The sequence below is a fragment of the Triturus cristatus genome, chromosome 1_2 (genome assembly GCF_964204655.1).
Source record: "Triturus cristatus chromosome 1_2, aTriCri1.1, whole genome shotgun sequence".
NCBI lineage: Eukaryota > Metazoa > Chordata > Amphibia > Caudata > Salamandridae > Triturus > Triturus cristatus.
The window spans coordinates 11,113,155-11,134,295 of record NC_140580.1 but is presented as its reverse complement, the minus strand read 5'-3'; the positions used below and the strand labels follow the sequence as shown (position 1 = coordinate 11,134,295).

The 21,141-nt window shown below is 45.9% G+C and overlaps 2 protein-coding genes across 2 annotated transcripts in view; both read left to right on the top strand.

Annotated features, from left to right (window-relative positions):
- The first annotated feature begins 13,365 nt into the window (after nt 1-13,365).
- Nucleotides 13,366-17,514, top strand: LOC146866630 (potassium voltage-gated channel subfamily A member 3-like). The gene has a single exon (XM_085600082.1). It carries the CDS (start codon nt 13,988-13,990, stop codon nt 15,578-15,580), a length of 1,593 nt encoding a protein of 530 aa, XP_085456208.1. The 5' UTR covers nt 13,366-13,987; the 3' UTR covers nt 15,581-17,514.
- A 135-nt stretch (nt 17,515-17,649) lies between these two features.
- Nucleotides 17,650-21,141, top strand: part of LOC146866629 (uncharacterized) — a 465,524-nt gene continuing 462,032 nt past the window's right edge. Inside the window, exon 1 of the mRNA XM_085600076.1 lies at nt 17,650-18,581. The gene's annotated coding sequence lies outside the window, so the exon portion shown is untranslated. The remainder of the gene's footprint in view (nt 18,582-21,141) is intronic.

Below are 21,141 nucleotides of genomic sequence, written 5' to 3'. Positions count from 1 at the left end.
TTTAGCACTGCATTTTAGTGTTGAAGCCTGACTCATTTTGAAAATACATAAACATTAACTGGTTTCTAATTCTACCAAAACGTGAGAACAGGATAGTTTTTTAAGCACTTATGTGTCTGCAAAAACATGAAATACACAAATCCTTCTCTCACAATGGTTCCAAAATGCACACAGACTCACAGTGTGATTCTAGACAAACAACAGTATTCCTTGCACTTTCCCAAAACACATTCACTAGTCTGGAAGGGGTAAAGTGACTGCACACATTCTACATATTTCAATACTGCACACTACTGTGAAAGCCTGACTCATTTTCTGAATGAATAAGCCATGACTGGCTTCTAATGTTACTAAAACTTGACAACATGACAGATTTTAAAACAGTTATCTCTCATCAAATACCCGATGTAACCAAATGCTTCTCTCACAATGGTTGCCCAAATGCACACAGAGTCAGTGTGATTCTAGACAAGCAACACTATCCCTTGCATTTTTCCAAAAAAACATTTACTAGTCTACAAGAGGTAAGGTGACTGCACACTTTGCACATATTTTACTACTGCACATTAATGTATAAGCCTGACTCATTTTGCAAACACATAAGCAATAAATAATTGCTATTTCTACCAAAACGTGAGAACAGGATAGATTTTTAAGCAGTTATGTGTCTGCAAACAAATTAAATATCCAAATGCTTATCTCAGAATGATTCATAAATCCACACAGACTCATAGTGTGATTCTAGACAAACAACACTATCCTTTGCTTTTTACCAAAACACATTTACTAGTCTACAAGGAGTAAGATAAGTGCATACATTCCACATATTTTAGCACTGCATTTTAGTGTTGAAGCCTGACTCATTTTGAAAATACATAAACATTAACTGGTTTCTAATTCTACCAAAACGTGAGAACAGGATAGTTTTTTAAGCACTTATGTGTCTGCAAAAACATGAAATACCCAAATCCTTCTCTCACAATGGTTCCAAAATGCACACAGACTCACAGTGTGATTCTAGACAAACAACACGTTTCCTTGCACTTTCCCAAAACACATTCACTAGTCTGGAAGGGGTAAACTGACTGCACACATTCTACATATTTCAATACTGCACACTACTGTGAAAGCCTGACTCATTTTCTGAATGAATAAGCAATGACTGGCTTCTAATGCTACTAAAACTTGACATGACAGATTTTAAAACAGTTATCTCTCAACAAGTACCCGATGTAACCAAATGCTTCTCTCACAATGGTTGCCCAAATGCTCACAGACTCACAGTGTGATTCCAGACAAGCAACACTATCCCTTGCATTTTTCCAAAACACATTTACTAGTCCACAAGAGGTAAGGTGACTGCACACTTTGCACATATTTTACTACTGCACATTAGTGTAGAAGCCTAACTCATTTTGCAAATACAGAAGCAATGACAGGTTTCTAATTCTACCAAAACATGAAAACAGGATAAGTTTTTAAGCAGTTATCTGTAAGCAGACACATGAACTACCCACATTTTTCTGTCACAATGTTTCCCAAATGCACACAGACTCACCATGTGATTCTAGACAAGAAAAACTACTCCCTGGACTTTTAGCAGCAGAAATACATTACTCTTATTAAAAACAAAATGCACCACATACATCCCCTCACAAATCAATAACTCACCTTTCAAACTGTTTTGTAGATTACAAAGTATGTCAGTCACACACCAGATTTTCTTATACAGAATCTCTGTATTATACTGCTTTCAGGAAAACCAAAGAATGGCAAAGTTTCCCTCTCATTCTGAACACATATACATGTAAATATCAAATCACATTGCTTCCCACATTAATTCAAATGCAAACACACATTTCTATTAGTTACACATTTCAACCCTTTCCAATTGACATAAGTTTGAACCCTATACCTAATCTGCCTTCTGCCTGTTACCATAGTAACAGTTCATGGAACACTCAACTGAGCACACAGGTCACAAGTTCAGCACACAGTGTTGATAATCAAATCAGCAAGTGTGCTTGACTTTTCACTATACCAGCTTATCCTATATGATGTTCTTTTCAAACAGTTTTTGTTAACCAATAAGAAACATGCTTTTAGAAAGGAGAAACATGCACCCTAGTTTTCAGACTAGATGTTCTCAAACAACCAATCTTTTCTTTTTTTTTCAAAACTGTATCTTATCCACCATTTTAGAAAAATCTTAGTTTTCAAACTGCCATGTCATTTACAGAGACCATCTCAGTGCATCCAGACCTCCTTTCAAGATGCTTAGTGTGTGGATTGTGGGACACAGCTATATTTTCTGGAGCCAAAGGTATGCAGAAACCAAAGGCATTGACAAAGACCTAGCTTTACCAAATGTAGACATTAACTGAATTGGACAGAGAGGGTTAAAGTGGCACCAATTGATGCCATTAGTTACATCCTTTTTACATCTGCAACACCCTGACCTCATATTTGTGCACTGTGGTGGCAATGACCTAGGCACTTTGACTGGGGTAGGTCTGGAAATGCTTATCAAGGACACCTTTGCAGAATTGATGTCACTTTTCCCCCAAACTGCCTTTGTCTATTCTAACATATGCCAAAGGCAGAAATGGAACTGGTCCAATCAATTTTGTCCACAGATTGAGAAAGCTAGAAAACATGTCAATAAATCTGTTTCTGCTTATCTCAGAGATTATAGGATGTGGTCCATTTACAACAACAATCTGCGTTTTAATATGCAAGGCATCTATAGGAGAGATGGTGTACATTTTTCTGATGAGGGTAACAGAGAATTCCTCAACAACTTTAGACACTGTATAGGTACTTACTTATAAGTACCAAAATCTCTCAATGAACACAACAGCTCTTTTTAGAGCCACTCAAGATCGAAACACATAAGCTTGATGTTTATCTAAAAAATATTTCATTTTTTTTTGCTTGGTGTCACGCACCCAACGCGCTAGGAATCGCGCACCCTACGCGAGGAAATCGTGCACCCAACGCGTACACACCAGGGACTGCAAGCGGAATCGTGCACACCAGGGGGCCGCGCTGAGCGCCGCGCTGGATGCGCGACTCCTAATTTTACCGTAAAAAAAAAAACATAGCACCTATTACTAATTTCTATTCACCCTGGGGACCCCATCCCCCGGGGCCTATATACAACGTTGGAGACCGTGGGGGGAGCCCCAATGCTCCCACGGTTCCAGCCGGCTCCCCGTGTCCTTCAGGAGCCGGCATTGCTTTTCCACACGGGGAGCTGCTAACATGCAGCTCCCTGTGTGGAAAAGCAATATGGTTTGCATTTTGAAAGAGAGAGCAGGATTCCTGCTCTCTCTTTCAACATCCAAACCAAGTTTGCTATGACAGGGCGGGAGCCTCGGCTCAAGCCCTGCCATAGCAAACAGCAATGTCCCGGGGGTGGGCACCTTGAGACACTGCAGGTACCGGCCATGGGGGGGTGGCGGTCCCCAGGGCCATGACAGGCTCCAGGAGGTGGGCCACGCGGCCCCCTCTCCCACAATATTAAAATCCCTGGGGGGTGGTGGTCCCCGGGTCTTGGGGGGGGCCTTTGAGCCCCCCCACCCATTTATTTTGTAGCCCCGGGGGGTGGTGGGCCCCGGGCTGGGGGGCCCCTGCCCCACATCAAATTTTACGGTTTTTGCCCCCGGGATTTGGCCCCCCCAGGGGCTAATTATTAAAGAAGCGCGGGAGCCCGCGCTTCGTTTTTTTTTTCCGGCCGGATCGGCGCACCCAGCGCGCATTTTGCTGTTTTTTCCTAAAAAAAACAAATTGGGCCCTGGGGGTCCTTGTGGCACCCCCTAAGCAGATCTAAAGGGTCAGGGTATTTCTACCCTGCCCCTTTATACGTTTTGCACACTTCATCCACTAATTTTTAAATACAAAATGCGAAGTGGGTCGCACACCGCTCGTCATACTAGCAAATAGCCCCATAGGATTCTGGAGGATGTAGTGACAGCGGCGGGTACACCTATGCCACGAGTAAAAAGTTTAAAATGCCATCCCTGGACACGTGTTTCGAGGTAATTGCCTCTCGTCAGCAGGGAGCAGGTACGTATGCGGGGTGCTGTAGACTGCCAAAAATGATCAGGTCTAGTACCTCTCACGGCGCGCGGGTGCGGGATCCGGGCTCGTCAACCCATAGCTCAGGGAGCTTTAAATACAAAATGCGAAGTGGGTCGCACACCGCTCGTCATACTAGCAAATAGCCCCATAGGATTCTGGAGGATGTAGTGACAGCGGCGGGTACACCTATGCCACGAGTAAAAAGTTTAAAATGCCATCCCTGGACACGTGTTTCGAGGTAATTGCCTCTCGTCAGCAGGGAGCAGGTACGTATGCAGGGTGCTGTAGACTGCCAAAAATTATCAGGTCTAGTACCTCTCACGGCGCGCGGGTGCGGGATCCGGGCTCGTCAACCCATAGCTCAGGGAGCTTTAAATACAAAATGCGAAGTGGGTCGCACACCGCTCGTCATACTAGCAAATAGCCCCATAGGATTCTGGAGGATGGAGTGACAGCGGCGGGTACACCTATGCCACGAGTAAAAAGTTTAAAATGCCATCCCTGGACACGTGTTTCGAGGTAATTGCCTCTCGTCAGCAGGGAGCACGTACGTATGCGGGGTGCTGTAGACTGCCAAAAATTATCAGGTCTAGTACCTCTCACGGCGCGCGGGTGCGGGATCCGGGCTCGTCAACCCATAGCTCTGGGAGCTTTAAATACAAAATGCGAAGTGGGTCGCACACCGCTCGTCATACTAGCAAATAGCCCCATAGGATTCTGGAGGATGTAGTGACAGCGGCGGGTACACCTATGCCACGAGTAAAAAGTTTAAAATGCCATCCCTGGACACGTGTTTCGAGGTAATTGCCTCTCATCAGCAGGGAGCAGGTACGTATGCGGGGTGCTGTAGACTGCCAAAAATTATCAGGTCTAGTACCTCTCACGGCGCGCGGGTGCGGGATCCGGGCTCGTCAACCCATAGCTCAGGGAGCTTTAAATACAAAATGCGAAGTGGGTCGCACACCGCTCGTCATACTAGCAAATAGCCCCATAGGATTCTGGAGGATGTAGTGACAGCGGCGGGTACACCTATGCCACGAGTAAAAAGTTTAAAATGCCATCCCTGGACACGTGTTTCGAGGTAATTGCCTCTCGTCAGCAGGGAGCAGGTACGTATGCGGGGTGCTGTAGACTGCCAAAAATTATCAGGTCTAGTACCTCTCACGGCGCGCGGGTGCGGGATCCGGGCTCGTCAACCCATAGCTCAGGGAGCTTTAAATACAAAATGCGAAGTGGGTCGCACACCGCTCGTCATACTAGCAAATAGCCCCATAGGATTCTGGAGGATGTAGTGACAGCGGCGGGTACACCTATGCCACGAGTAAAAAGTTTAAAATGCCATCCCTGGACACGTGTTTCGAGGTAATTGCCTCTCGTCAGCAGGGAGCAGGTACGTATGCGGGGTGCTGTAGACTGCCAAAAATTATCAGGTCTAGTACCTCTCACGGCGCGTGGGTGCGGGATCCGGGCTCGTCAACCCATAGCTCAGGGAGCTTTAAATACAAAATGCGAAGTGGGTCGTACACCGCTCGTCATACTAGCAAATAGCCCCATAGGATTCTGGAGGATGTAGTGACAGCGGCGGGTACACCTATGCCACGAGTAAAAAGTTTAAAATGCCATCCCTGGACACGTGTTTCGAGGTAATTGCCTCTCGTCAGCAGGGAGCAGGTACGTATGCGGGGTGCTGTAGACTGCCAAAAATTATCAGGTCTAGTACCTCTCACGGCGCGCGGGTGCGGGATCCGGGCTCGTCAACCCATAGCTCAGGGAGCTTTAAATACAAAATGCGAAGTGGGTCGCACACCGCTCGTCATACTAGCAAATAGCCCCATAGGATTCTGGAGGATGTAGTGACAGCGGCGGGTACACCTATGCCACGAGTAAAAAGTTTAAAATGCCATCCCTGGACACGTGTTTTGAGGTAATTGCCTCTCGTCAGCAGGGAGCAGGTACGTATGCGGGGTGCTGTAGACTGCCAAAAATTATCAGGTCTAGTACCTCTCACGGCGCGCGGGTGCGGGATCCGGGCTCGTCAACCCATAGCTCAGGGAGCTTTAAATACAAAATGCGAAGTGGGTCGCACACCGCTCGTCATACTAGCAAATAGCCCCATAGGATTCTGGAGGATGTAGTGACAGCGGCGGGTACACCTATGCCACGAGTAAAAAGTTTAAAATGCCATCCCTGGACACGTGTTTCGAGGTAATTGCCTCTCGTCAGCAGGGAGCAGGTACGTATGCGGGGTGCTGTAGACTGCCAAAAATTATCAGGTCTAGTACCTCTCACGGCGCGCGGGTGCGGGATCCGGGCTCGTCAACCCATAGCTCAGGGAGCTTTAAATACAAAATGCGAAGTGGGTCGCACACCGCTCGTCATACTAGCAAATAGCCCCATAGGATTCTGGAGGATGTAGTGACAGCGGCGGGTACACCTATGCCACGAGTAAAAAGTTTAAAATGCCATCCCTGGACACGTGTTTCGAGGTAATTGCCTCTCGTCAGCAGGGAGCAGGTACGTATGCGGGGTGCTGTAGACTGCCAAAAATTATCAGGTCTAGTACCTCTCACGGCGCGCGGGTGCGGGATCCGGGCTCGTCAACCCATAGCTCAGGGAGCTTTAAATACAAAATGCGAAGTGGGTCGCACACCGCTCGTCATACTAGCAAATAGCCCCATAGGATTCTGGAGGATGTAGTGACAGCGGCGGGTACACCTATGCCACGAGTAAAAAGTTTAAAATGCCATCCCTGGACACGTGTTTCGAGGTAATTGCCTCTCGTCAGCAGGGAGCAGGTACGTATGCGGGGTGCTGTAGACTGCCAAAAATTATCAGGTCTAGTACCTCTCACGGCGCGCGGGTGCGGGATCCGGGCTCGTCAACCCATAGCTCAGGGAGCTTTAAATACAAAATGCGAAGTGGGTCGCACACCGCTCGTCATACTAGCAAATAGCCCCATAGGATTCTGGAGGATGTAGTGACAGCGGCGGGTACACCTATGCCACGAGTAAAAAGTTTAAAATGCCATCCCTGGACACGTGTTTCGAGGTAATTGCCTCTCGTCAGCAGGGAGCAGGTACGTATGCGGGGTGCTGTAGACTGCCAAAAATTATCAGGTCTAGTACCTCTCACGGCGCGCGGGTGCGGGATCCGGGCTCGTCAACCCATAGCTCAGGGAGCTTTAAATACAAAATGCGAAGTGGGTCGCACACCGCTCGTCATACTAGCAAATAGCCCCATAGGATTCTGGAGGATGTAGTGACAGCGGCGGGTACACCTATGCCACGAGTAAAAAGTTTAAAATGCCATCCCTGGACACGTGTTTCGAGGTAATTGCCTCTCGTCAGCAGGGAGCAGGTACGTATGCGGGGTGCTGTAGACTGCCAAAAATTATCAGGTCTAGTACCTCTCACGGCGCGCGGGTGCGGGATCCGGGCTCGTCAACCCATAGCTCAGGGAGCTTTAAATACAAAATGCGAAGTGGGTCGCACACCGCTCGTCATACTAGCAAATAGCGAGAGGCAATTACCTCGAAACACGTGTCCAGGGATGGCATTTTAACTTTTTTACTCGTGGCATAGGTGTACCCGCCGCTGTCACCACATCCTCCAGAATCCTTTGGGGCTATTTGCTAGTATGACGAGCGGTGTGCGACCCACCTCGCATTTTGTATTTAAGCCCACTAATTTTTAAAGCCTCGCTTCTACCAAGGCACAAAATGGCTGCCAACACTTCCTGGTTTGGAGTGTTTACAGTCAGTTGACAGCCAATTAGCATGCAGCTCGTGATCGGGAGGGTGCGCGCTGGGTGCGCATAGGGTGCGCGGATCCTCCGAGGCCATAGATATATCTATGATTTTATTTTTATTTTTCTCAACAACTACTGAACGGATTTACACCATTTAAGCAAAAGGCACGAGTGTGAACCAAGCTCTACCTTTCTACCAAATTTGGTGTAATTCCGTTCAGCAGTTCGGGCTGTAGCTGCGACTAACGGTCCCTACGGAAAATTGCATGGGGAAAACACGTTTTGGGACCCCCCTTTTTTCTCGGCCCCCACTTGACGAATCACCCCAAGACTTTCAGGAAAGGAGTGGACCGGAGTAGGGCCACGAGTTTTGAAAATTTCGCGAAGATTCGTGAACCGGCGCCAAATTTATTCCAAATAGAATGTTACGGATTTCCTATGGATAATAGGTCCTAACTATAACTACCTACTGGCGACCGCCAATAGGTAATATATATATATATATATATATATATTCCCACTGCCTCGTACACCAAGTATGACAACGCCTTGTTTTGAACAAAGTTGATTTATTTGTCGACAGCCGACAAATAAATCAACTTTGTTCAAAACAAGGCGTCGTCATCCTTGGTGTACGAGGCAGTTGAGCACAAGCAACGAGTGTGAAATATATATAAATATTTTTTTACAAAGCTGCAATCCCACAGGACTGCTGTGCGATCCCTGCTTTGAAAAAAAACCTTTAAAAATGTCAAGCGTTTAAAAAAAAAGTGATAAGACCCCCAGGGTTGGCCAGGTTCCAGGAGTGTGTATTGAATAAAATTTGGGAAGTGGGCTCGAGTTAGGCCGGCTCCTCAAGCCACTTCTGGCCCTGGGGATCCCATCTCCTTGGTGCTGAATCATACTAAAGGTGGAGAGGTGCTTCTATTGTTAGGCCCTGGGGTCAATTACCTAATAATAGGAAGGGGGGCCTGCGCATGTTCTTCCCAAACCACAATTGGGCCCTATGTACCCCATCCCCCAGGGCTGATTTCTTTAAAAAAATAAGGTGAGGGACACACAGCCCTCTTCCTCAAGTCACTATGGGCCCTCAGGATCCCATGGCCCAGAGCCAAATTACTTTAACAAGGGGAGGGGGCCTTGCACCCACCTCCTGATCCATACTGATATCCATTCTTGGGACCCCATTCGCCCTGGTGAATATTTTACAGTGTCCTGGGGCGACCACCCACACAGACCCTACCCTCACTCTCCAGGGGAGGGAACGCAACTTATTAACATTCCTTATTTTATGAAGTGTAATGTTTATTTTAATGCATAATTTACTTTCATATGCATATGTTTATATTTGGCATTGTGCATCTGTGACTGCTGTGTGTACTTTGCTGCTTTAAAGTCTTTTAATCTTCTAGAGAACGCAATATTCATGTGCAGCTTTGCCGGTACTCACAGGACCTGAGTGACTCTTCGTTTTTATTTGCTCTAGTAGTATCATACAGTGTGTTTGCATTCTCAAACACTGTCCATTTATCTCAGTTATACTTTTAATTAAGAAAATGATTGATAAACTCGTTTTCAGTAGTTGTCTTCTGCTGAGCTCGATTCAAAGATTACCACGAATTTTGTATTACGTAAGATATTTGAAAAAAATATATGATTCAATGTGCTCATTGTCAATAGCGAGTCTTGTATTACAAATTGTGACTTTCAAGTAACAGGGTTGTGCGTATGTTGAGAACGCTCTGGAAAGTAAGAATCTGAAAAAAGAAAGCATTTCGCCAACGCTGAATGCATAAAGAACACATCCTCTTCTTTATAAAACGATTTAAGCTAGATAGTAACCGGTTCAGTTACACATACTTTGGATGCTGGTGGGTATATTTGGCTATGCTGATAGGTATGCAGAAAGAATAGTTATTCGAGGAAAAAAATCTGTCTGTGGAATGCAAGCGCTAATGGGATCTCTCGATCAGTACTGGAAATTCTGGGCACCCTTTAAGCCACTGTTGCATATCAAAAAACATACGAGCATACGGTGAGTAGTATAAACGAGGGCTATATGAATGATTAGAGGAGAGATAAACATTTAAGACGAATCGTTATAACTGAATGTATTAATATGTGTGGGTTGTCATCTGTTGCGGAAATGACGCAGAACAAATTTCGGTTAACTGAATATCTGTGACAGCAAATCTTGGGATGCTATTTGTGATGTGAATGTCTTTGAAAAGAAAGCCTTTTTAAAACGTCTCACCCTGAGTACATTGTGAAAAACTGCCAGGGAAGTACTAATTAGAGGAATATTTTCCGACAGGAATACCGATTGAGCGGGATGGGAATTTTATAGGAATAACCAGTGCTTTAAATGGGCCGGTACTCACCAGTACTGAGTACCAGCACTTCTTAAATTTATCGCTCTGAGTACCGGCACTTCTCTACTGCCCTAGAGAGTACCGGTACTCATGAAAAGGTAGGCTCATTAGCTGTGCTGGTGAGCAGGAGTGGGACGTGTCTCCGGCAGGCAAGGCGCCGCTTCTGTAGCCCCGATCTGAGCCCCAGCTGAGCTATTCAGCAGGGCTCGTTTGAATAATCTCCGGTGCTCACCATCATGCTGTGCTTGACAGAGCATGGTCGAGATTCATTTTACCTGCTAGTGTGCGCGTGTGATTTTCAAAGCGCAGCACGTCAGATAGTGAAAAGTCAGTGCAGGGTAATACTTTAAACCTAGAAATGTAATCAGGGGCAAGGGCGGTGGATTCTCACGCCTCCCATACTTTCTCGCGATCGGAGGGTTAATGCCCAAACAATGCGATCAAAGAGGCCCCTGGAGCGCTTATGCTTTCTGCTCTGAGGCACCTACCTTCCTGACTCTCTGAAGAAGAGACAGGCTAGCGATCCCGGCGGTGCCGGGCCAGCAGCTCTTCTCGGTGGATCGTTCTGACAGCTATAAAGAGATTCAGGTCACTCAGATATTAATTTAATAATCTGCTGCTGACATTTAAAATGTTTGTTACGAAAATGATTAGGGGGCTCCAGCACGGTATAGGGCCTTGCAAATGGGCACACTAGAACTGTCTGTCTGAGCTGAAAATGCGCTACGTTTTGTCTAAACTAGCAGTTTTGATGATTTATTAGTAGTTCAAAGTGTTTCACATCCCTGCTTGACAGTGACACTATGAAGCAGCACCCTTTATTTTCGCAGCACAGTTAGACTTGCTAAGTCAGAGATAAGTCAAGTGATTATTGTTCCAGCTGGAGAGAGGTCAGAGTTTTCTGCACTGACAGATTTCACTCTCACCATTAAGTAGCGTAGAGGGTTAATGTGCCTACTTCAAAAAAGCATATTGTATTGTACTGTATTGTATGTGGATAGCTCAGTGGGTGGCTGCTTTTGTCACAGAGATCCCTTTGTTACATGTGGTTTGGCTGCACCTGAAGCTGAGGTTGGGGTGGAGGGTGCTGATTTTTTTAGAAATTAAATAATAGCTTCAAAAGCACCTGCTGCAGAGTTTGACTTCCTTGTTGCTCAAATGAGTGTGATTTCTGATATTTGTCTATTTCCATTGACTTCATTCCATGATTTTGGTCGCAAGAAAGTGCCACTCTAAGTGTTACACATCTACTTGTTGCCTGACTCTCGTAAATCCACTGAATCTATGAAAATGTCACACATAAGCAATCTGAAACATTAGCAGCTATACTCAAATGGGTGTCATTTCTGATATTTATATGATTCCTTCGTCTTCATTGCTTAATTTTGCTTGCGAGAAAGTGTCACTCATAGTCGTTGAAATGTCACTCTTAATTGCAATGAAAATATGAAAATGTCACACATAGCAATCTGAAACCTTGGCAGCTATGGGGTCCATTCAGGCCCTGTGCTGTCAACCACATTCACACTATCCTCTGCATTTGCACAAACACAGGAATCATGACAGTCCCCTGGCAGTGGCAATTAAAAAAGCAATGGTGAAGTGTATAACATGGCTTTTAACATACCGAAGACTTTTGTGTGTCTGCTTATGTTTGTGTGTTTGCCTGCATTTGTATGCCTGTTTTTTGTAAGAAAAAAGTGAGAGAGAGAATCAAGACCCTCTCAGGAGATATTTTTTAAAAAATGGGTGGCACTTTGTGTGTACATAACTGCTCGGCGACAGGTTCATAAATAATGTAGTAGGGAGGGTTGGTGGGTGGGTGAGTGAGTGGTTGGATGAGTGAGCAAGGGTGGATGTATAGATGGATGAATGGATGGATGAGTGAGTGAATGAATGGGTGGATGAGTGAATGAATGGATGGATGAGTGAATGGATGGATGGGTGAAAGAGGGTGGATGATTGTATAAAAGGGCGGATGATGGGTGGATAAGTGAAAGATTGGATGGATGAATGAAAGGGAGGGAGGATGGATGAAAGGTTGGATGGTATAAAGGGGTGAAAGGGTAAAACTGAATGATGGATGAAAGACTGAATAGACAATAGAATGTAAAGGTTAAATGGGGGACACCAGCAGGTACATGGTAGGATGAAAGGATGAATGGATAGATCGATGGAAGAGACAAGAGATATCTTCTGGGGAGGGTCGTGATGATTTGCTTCATTTGCTTTGTGCCATAAGAGCTTTGGTTCGAAGTGGGGGTATTTTCAGTTTCTTCCTACTCATGTGCTCAAAAATATATAGTATTGTGCCAAACAACAGCAACTAACAGTATGGCATTAACAAGGTGCAACTATTGCAAAAAAAGGAAATGTTAACATATTATCGCATTTCTCTTTCATTTTGTGTAATGAGTTAACCTGCTTTGTTTATATAAACACATTTATCATGTATTTTGGTGTGTGCTGCAACTATAATAAAAGTCGTTAAGTATCATCATGTCTTGCTCTTAGCCCCGCCCCTAGCCCCACCCACTCACCACACCTCTAGCTCATTTTAATGAGTACCTGCACTTATTTTTTCCCATTTAAAGCACTGGGAATAACGCCTTTCGGGGTATATGTTTAGGCTGAAAAAGTATTTGAGAGAAAAACGGGGATATGGATAATCGAGGGGCATGTGCACGTAAGAAAAATCAGCAACAGGTTACACCAAACACACACGAAACAAAACCAGCGACAGTCGCTGCTGAACATTGCGCAGCGGGTGCCTGTATGCAAGAGGTTTCCGTTTCGCCAGACACTACACGGACTGCATATGTGTTCTGTTTTCCCAGGCATGTTGGTGCTGATGTGTTAGTCTCTGCACGAACCCTCTGTCTGGGTGACCACGGACACGCGTGCCTGCCAGTCCCATCAAACTATGAAATGAGCGTAGTATGAGCTCGGCTCCGGCAGGTGGTTCGCGCGCCTCCGCCAGTTGGTCTGTATGTTCTCGCAGGCGCAGCACGGGAGCGAGCCTCTGAGAAATTGGGCGGAAAGTTTATCTAGTGCGCGCGCCTTCCCTTTCGGGGGCCCTGAGCGCCTTCTGTCCCCACCCACCTATCGTTCATTTTAATCCCCGCCGCGCGCTGTGGGCGGGAAAAACTGACGAGAGGAGAGGAGGGAGGAGAAAGGCGGGCGACATACATAAATATAATTGTGTGCGCGCCGTCAAACTGCTGCTAGAGCCGAGGAGGAATGATAACCCACTGGCAGTACTGGAGTACTCGGACCGAACCGCGACGAGGAGAAAACAAACTGCCGATGCCTGTAACAGGTGTGGTCCGGGGAAAAGGTATCTCAGACTCTGCGAGGATAAGAACCAACAGCAGAGACAGGAAGGATAAAGAGTTCGCGTGTGCTGAGGAGAAGGCGGCGAAGCTCGGACTCATACTGGAGGCTACTTCTTAAAGAGATTCGAGCTGACGGCAGCTGGGCCAGAAGCTTGAAAAGCGAACAAGGGACCAGAGATCAAGCATGGACCAGCTGGCATGGAAAAAGGGGCAATGGAATTGGGGAGAATGAAGAGATTTTCTGGACTTTAAAAAGTGAAGAGTGCAATTCACCATACATCTCGAGGGGATTCTTGACTTTGGGAGAGAAGAAATAGCAGGTTGTGAGGTGGGAGAACGTGCTTTGGAAGAGGAGCGTGCAGAGGGCGGAGGTGGCGGGTGCCCGGGCCCTGAAGAGGAGGAGGGGACGCCATTGCGTCTTCTCCTCTCCCTGCCCGCCACCTCACCTGTATGGACGAACACCTCCACCTCCTGCGCTCGCCACCACCCTCATCCACCCATCACCGTGCCAAAGGCAACCTGGTGAACCCAGGCTACAGCTCGGAACCCGAGGACGCACTCATGACAGTACTGGCCTGCGAGGGTATGCTGGAGGAAGACTCAGGTCTGTCCCTGCCGGGGCCACCAATGCCACAAGAGGGGCGCGAATGCTGTGAGAGGGTGGTGGTTAACATCTCAGGACTGCGCTTCGAAACTCAGCTCCGTACTTTAGCGCAGTTCCCGAACACTCTGCTTGGTGACCCCAAGAAGCGAATGCGCTACTTCGACCCATTGCGAAATGAGTACTTCTTTGACCGCAACAGGCCCAGTTTTGATGCAATCCTGTACTACTATCAATCTGGGGGGCGCATTCGACGGCCTGTCAATGTGCCCATTGACATCTTCTCTGAGGAAATACGCTTCTATCAGCTGGGTGAGGAGGCCATGGAGAAGTTCCGTGAGGATGAAGGGTTTATCCGTGAGGAGGAGCGCCCATTGCCTGTTCGCCTCTTCCAGCGCCAGGTCTGGCTTCTCTTTGAGTACCCCGAAAGCTCTGGTCCAGCGCGGGGTATTGCCATTGTGTCTGTGCTCGTCATTCTTATCTCCATTGTCATTTTTTGTCTTGAGACATTGCCTGAATTCCGCGATGACAAGGACTACAATGGCCCACCGGTGCTGTCAGTTTTCGCGGGCAATGGCACAAGCTTAGCAGTCACCAGCTCCTTTACTGATCCCTTTTTTGTGGTGGAGACACTTTGCATCATCTGGTTTTCCTTTGAGCTACTTGTGCGCTTCTTTGCCTGCCCAAGCAAGGCCACCTTCTCCCGCAATATCATGAACATCATTGACATTGTTGCCATCATTCCTTATTTCATCACCCTAGGAACTGAGCTTGCAGAGCGGCAAGGTAATGGTCAGCAAGCCATGTCACTGGCCATCCTACGGGTCATCCGACTGGTGAGAGTCTTCCGCATATTCAAACTGTCACGCCACTCCAAAGGACTGCAGATCTTGGGTCAGACGCTGAAGGCTAGCATGCGGGAGCTGGGCCTCCTCATCTTTTTCCTCTTCATCGGTGTGATTCTCTTCTCCAGTGCTGTCTACTTTGCTGAGGCTGACGACCCCAAATCTGGCTTCAAAAGCATCCCAGATGCCTTCTGGTGGGCAGTGGTGACCATGACCACAGTAGGTTATGGTGATATGCACCCAGTCACCATTGGCGGAAAGATTGTCGGTTCCCTATGCGCCATTGCAGGGGTCCTAACCATTGCTCTCCCTGTACCTGTTATTGTGTCCAACTTCAACTACTTCTACCACCGTGAAACAGAGGGTGAGGAGCAGGCCCAATATCTGCACGTGGGCAGCTGCCAGCACCTCTCCTCCACTGAAGACCTCCGAAAGGCCCGTAGCAACTCATTGCTTAGCAAAGCTGATTACATGGTGATTGAGGAAGGCATGCCTCCGGGGGCCTTCAAGCACAGCACCCCCTTTAGAGCAGCCAACTGTACAGCTGTTGGCAATCCTGGCCCCATTGGAGTCAAGAAAATCTTCACCGATGAGTAACGATGGGGTGTACATAAAAGAGTGACAGTTATTCAGGCTGCAAAGGCCAGCATCATCAGTATTTCGCCAATGACATCACTACTGGCATCTGTAGTATCACCCATCGAGTGACGGCATTATGAGCATCTGTGGAATCTCTTGAGAGGCAGCACCACCTACATCTATGCCATAATTGCTTGGGAGTGTCTTTGTCGAGAGAATTTACAGCATCTCCTGCTAGAGCCTGCCTCATGAGCATCTATATCATCTGCCTGGAGAGGTAGTACCACTGGCATCATTTGCATCATAGCCTTAAAGGGTCAATGGCATGAGTATTTGCATCTCTCTGAGAAGTAGTACAAGTGACTCTAGAGTAGTATCATATTTCAGAAAAAAACAGCTGGCAGTTTAAGCACAAGCTCATGAGAGAGGCAGCATCACTGGCATGCATACAAAATCTGGTCAGAATTTGAAACATAAACATCTAGAAACCATGCCATCTGTCAGTGCCTATAGCACTGGTGGTCTCAAGGGTTTCTGGATCTGACAATGCTCTAGACATCTCGCCTGGAAGCGCTGTAGACACCCATAGCATGTGTCACGTACCTGCACCACTTGTGTTTGCAGTATTAAGACCTGATTAAGTGACTTCCACCTGGGTCTACCTGCACACAGCCTATGGCTACAGTCTACTTCTCCCATCTTTCAGTTTCTACATACATTTACAGAAACCACTTAGATGCCTCCAAAAAGGAGCAGGCTGTCTTCTTTTTGGACAGCTGTATTTGAGCAAGAGCCTCCTCACCCCCACCCCCTCACTCACACTTCTCTCTAACTACTACTAGGTTACCTTGTCTCAATTTTCTAAGTTTGGGCTATCTCTGAGGAGCTCTTTACAGCTAATGGCTCCTGTTCTCTCCTTAACTTCATCTGGATTATTGAATCCTTATGGCTGTTGACAATGTAATCTGTGCTACTCGATGACATGTACTGCTCTGACAGCAAAATCTACCCTAGCAGAACCCAATTACTGTTATAATGGTACATGGGGCGTCTATGCTAGTGGATCACACTGCCTTCGTTGATGACAGTGTTAGGACAAGTGGGTTCCATACACTGCTGTGTAAATGTTCTGTTAATTTTAAGATGCCTTATATATACTTTAAGCCCACTCTTGTGCACTCTCAGTTTTCTCATATTTATTAGCCGATGAACAGAGTAACACAGGTTGATTAGGAGCATAAGCTGTGATAAATACCTAGGTTTCCTGGAATCAACGAGCCAACTTAACTAAGCGGATAAAATGTAATTCTGCCCAGTTTTGAGGGTAATAGTTGGGATACACGATCCTAATCACTTTTGGTAACATTTGGTCTAGTGGATCCCAATAATTGTCTAGGGCTTACATCTGAGCTATTAGGCGTCCCTCACTGCTCAAAAAGCAACATCTGCACTAATAAACTAACTGCTCTGTTAGTAACATCTAGACTTATGGGTCCCAGTCACTGCTTTGACAGTAACTTCTGAGCAAGTGAATCTCACTGCAATAAAGGAAATTCCTGAGTTAGGAGAGGACCAACTCACTTCTCTAAGAGTAGCATCTGCGCTTATCAACCTCACTCACCACACTGAGGACATCTTCTGGTCTATTAGAAGCGAACGTACCTCCCTTCGTAGACGTGCTTTTGGCACATTTACTTTGTGGCTTCTGCAGCAGTGACATATAGTTAAACGGCAGATGCATTTGGAGGTAGCTTTATAAATAGAACACACACGCCTTTAGCTAAAAAGAAAAATATACCTTATTTTATTGTGCGAGATTGTACGGGATCACTCTTCGATTTGTACTTAGATCGTTTCTGTAATTCACCATCTTCCTAACATTGAACTACAGCCCACATCAATTAATTTGGATTAGGAAAGTAAGCAATGACAGGTTTCTGCTCCTAGGAAAACCGGGAATTTCAGTATGGAAATATGTCTCTTTCCGTCGAAATGTCATTGGAGATGAGGATGTCACGGTACCTGTTGGTGAAAACGACGCTGACCGTGGGAAGGGGGTGGGGAAATTGTTTTTACGATGTACAAATGCAAGTTTGGTTTATTCTAACCGGAGACTGGATTTGTGTGGAGTCTGAGGACAGTAACCCACAAGTGCCAAACGCCCATAAGCAAATCCAACACTGACGAGACACTCTGAGATCATCCTCTTCATTTATAATGCACCAGACCCAGAGCGACTGTCCACATATTCCAAGATTAAACTGGTGCACACGCCTCTCTCTCATCGGAAGTTACTAATTCTGAGCTGGGTGATGCAGTTTCCATAGCAACTCTAGTTTCCCGGGAAACCCAAAAAAGGTTGTCATGACATCCCTGGCAGTTGCCACAGTAACCTTCCAGATGGTTCCCAGTTGTGTGAGCAGAGAAAAGACACTGGCACAGAGCAGTGAAATCTAATCCACCGAGATTTGCAAAACTAAACGTTAGCAACATGAATTATTCATCCGTATAAGAGGGAGAATGAAGTATAGGGCCGTGCACAGCTAAGGACCAGAGTGAGAAAACGTAACGTCATGATTCTCCTTGTAGCACGTTGGTCTAGATTCTATATAATGGTTTCGCGGAAATATTCTGCATAACAACAAACTCACTTATGCCCATCCAAATACAATAGCCTGATCGCTGGACTAGCATTTTTTTGCTGTTGTTGCAAAATGCTGGTATGTACCTAGTACAGATTCACCCAACCCGAGCACTTTATTTCAGTCAACGTTAAAGCAGAAGACTTTCAAACCCTGTCGCTGCAAACTACAATACATTCCAAGAGTAGCGCGATTAGTTGTGTGAAACTAAAAAATGCTGCACGTATCAGCGGGGCCCATTTATACGGTGGCATTATCGTCCTTTTTTCTGGGAAAGAACACAGTTGCAGAAGCGTGAAATACAAAGACCAAGCAAATAAGAAAGACCGTCTGGTCGCATCTTCCTACAAGAAGATTTAATGCAGCTCATAAAAGAGGTGAGTGTGACTGCTGTACAACACAAACATATAGACAGAGCCGAACCCAATCCCCCATGAACCATTTATTGTATTATGATTACGAGTAGGTACTAGGGGTGCGTCACACGCATATCTCATTCTTATGAAGCATAGGCACATTTTTTGTGGAAGCAAGAAAAGAGCGCTTTCAATTGTGAACATTAACATTCTGGATGTTAGTTTATGGAATTGCTATTTCACTTTACTTTACACTGTTTTTCTAGTTCCATGTTTTGAGTATTCCTCATTTTCTCAGCTTAGTTTAAGCATGACATTTCCACTATGGCTCAGGATTATCTACGTTCTATAATAACATTTCCCATTTGTGAAATGTTCCACGCTTCATCACTGCATTCTGCAAAACCACAACCTACTGAGCAATCCATTTTCACCACTTGAATTCATCAAATGACATTTCTGGCGTAAAATATAGGGTCTTTGCAGAGCATAGGAGAGATTCAATAGCATCCAATTTATCAGTCTTGGAAGAATGAGAGTCAGAGCCAGCAGTGCTGGTATTCATATGTGTGATTCACAATTCACATCGAGATGGCAGCATCAAATGATTTACCCATCGATATATCACCCAGTGTCATTCAGTCTCCACTAGCCACGATTATTGTGTTGTCCAACCCGTAAACAAGTCGGTGTCACGATTAGCCCTTGGGCCAGTAATCTGCTGGACCAGTATTCTGCAGTCCCACCTGGAAATAATGTCAATTTTTGTCATTCAGATTACTGCAACAAAAATCTACTCATATTGTGTAACATCTATTCCAGAATTGTGCCGTGCCCAATAGCCAGCGTTGTGTATCCTTCCATCAGCTAGTATTTTGTTGCCTTCCTCCTTCGGTATTGTCTGTGGCCTCTAACTAGCCAGTACTGTGCATCCCCCGGCAGCTGGTATTATCCATGTGCCATTTTGCAGCATTGTGCGATATCCATATTCAGCCAGTATTGTCATCCAATGTTGTGCAAGACCCCACTAACCAATTTTGCAAGGTATCCAGGCTAGCCAGTGGGTGCAGCACATGCACTTGTCACAATTTTGCAGCCCGCACTAACGTGTATTATTCATCCTCACATCCATCAGTATTGTGCAGCTCTCTAAGGGTTAAAGTTGCGGCAACTCTTCTGGTAGCTTTCTCAAACTGATTTTGTTTTATTAATTGCAAAGAAATATTTTATAGCGATTAGAAAAAGAGTTGACTGCGACAATATAGATTATTAATTAGTGGGGATGTGAGTCCTCACCAAGTAATAATGTTACAATTCCATCCCAGGTCCAGTTAGCTCTCATAGGTGAAAACTGAGCTCAACCCTCGGTAGCTGTAGCACGCAGCAAACAGGTTTAATTTTGGAGAAATATGTAAAGCATTTGCCAGTACCAAAACAGTTAAAGAGTAGAAAACACAACACAATAAAAAACCCAGTCCAGTTTTAAAAACAGAGCAAAATGTATTGAACAAATATACCCCAAAATGACAAAAACCTGATGTAGGGAACTGAGGATATGATTTTTCAAAGTTTTAGATGTTTCTTGTCCAAAAAGGACAAAGCACCAACTGTAGGTATCTGGTCGTGCTAGACCAGGTCGAAGTCAAAAGTAAAGGCCGACTGCAATGGAGCCTGAGTCAGACACAGGGACCAGGTACATCCCAGTGGCAAGTTTTCCTTCTGAATTAGCCGTTTTTCTACAGAAAAGTACTCGTGAACAAGGTCGTTGGCAGGTCAAGGTGTAGATTGGATCCACAGAGGGGCTCATCAACAGTGGCTGACTGAACCACAGGACCTCAGTGGGAGCCTCAGCTCTGGCAGCAAGTTTGTGGCTCCTAATGTGGAAGGCGGGAAAACTCAGAGCAGGCGAAGCCTGAAGTCAGGGCCCAGGAAGACAATGTCATTGTTTGGTTGCTGTTTGGCATTGATCCCGGTGAACTCCTCTATGTTCAGACTTAAAAACCTTTCTGGAAGTTCAGTGGGGCAAACCAGCAAGTTGAGTCCAACTGGCAGCTCCGCGGCAGTCCAGTTGTAGCCTCTGGTTCTTTTGGCAAAAAGTTTAGAAAAAGTTTAAAAGTCTTGCAATTAGGAAGGGGGGAGGAGTACACTCAAACACCAGCCAAGGGTACACAACGTTTTGGGTACCATTTGGGGGTTAGGACTCGATCTCCCAGAAGCCATCAGCTGGGTTCAGGGCAAATCCAGTTAGAACTAGTAACCTGGCCTCAGCAGAAATTAATTTGGGCTTTTTTAATCTTTTGTGTTCCTGGAGCTGAACAGGAGGCTATCCAACTATCCAGTGGAATCCACTTTTCTACCCTGGGTACAAGTGGAGTGCAGGTCAAGTTCTTGGGGATTCTCGCTAGAGATTCAGTTGCAGATGCAGTCCTCCTTCTGTCTCCCACAGGTTCAGAGGTGTTTAGAAGAGGGTACTGAGGGTGTGACTTTCATGCCCAGTGCCAACCTGTGGGTGGGGGCAACTCTTAGCCACTCCCTAACCAATAGGATAACAAGTCCCAGGAGTGACCCTACTCACTGTTGC

Bases quoted from the DNA above. Each gene is read 5' to 3' on its own strand.
- LOC146866630 (XM_085600082.1), top strand. From the start codon at position 13,988: ATGGACGAACACCTCCACCTCCTGCGCTCGCCACCACCCTCATCCACC.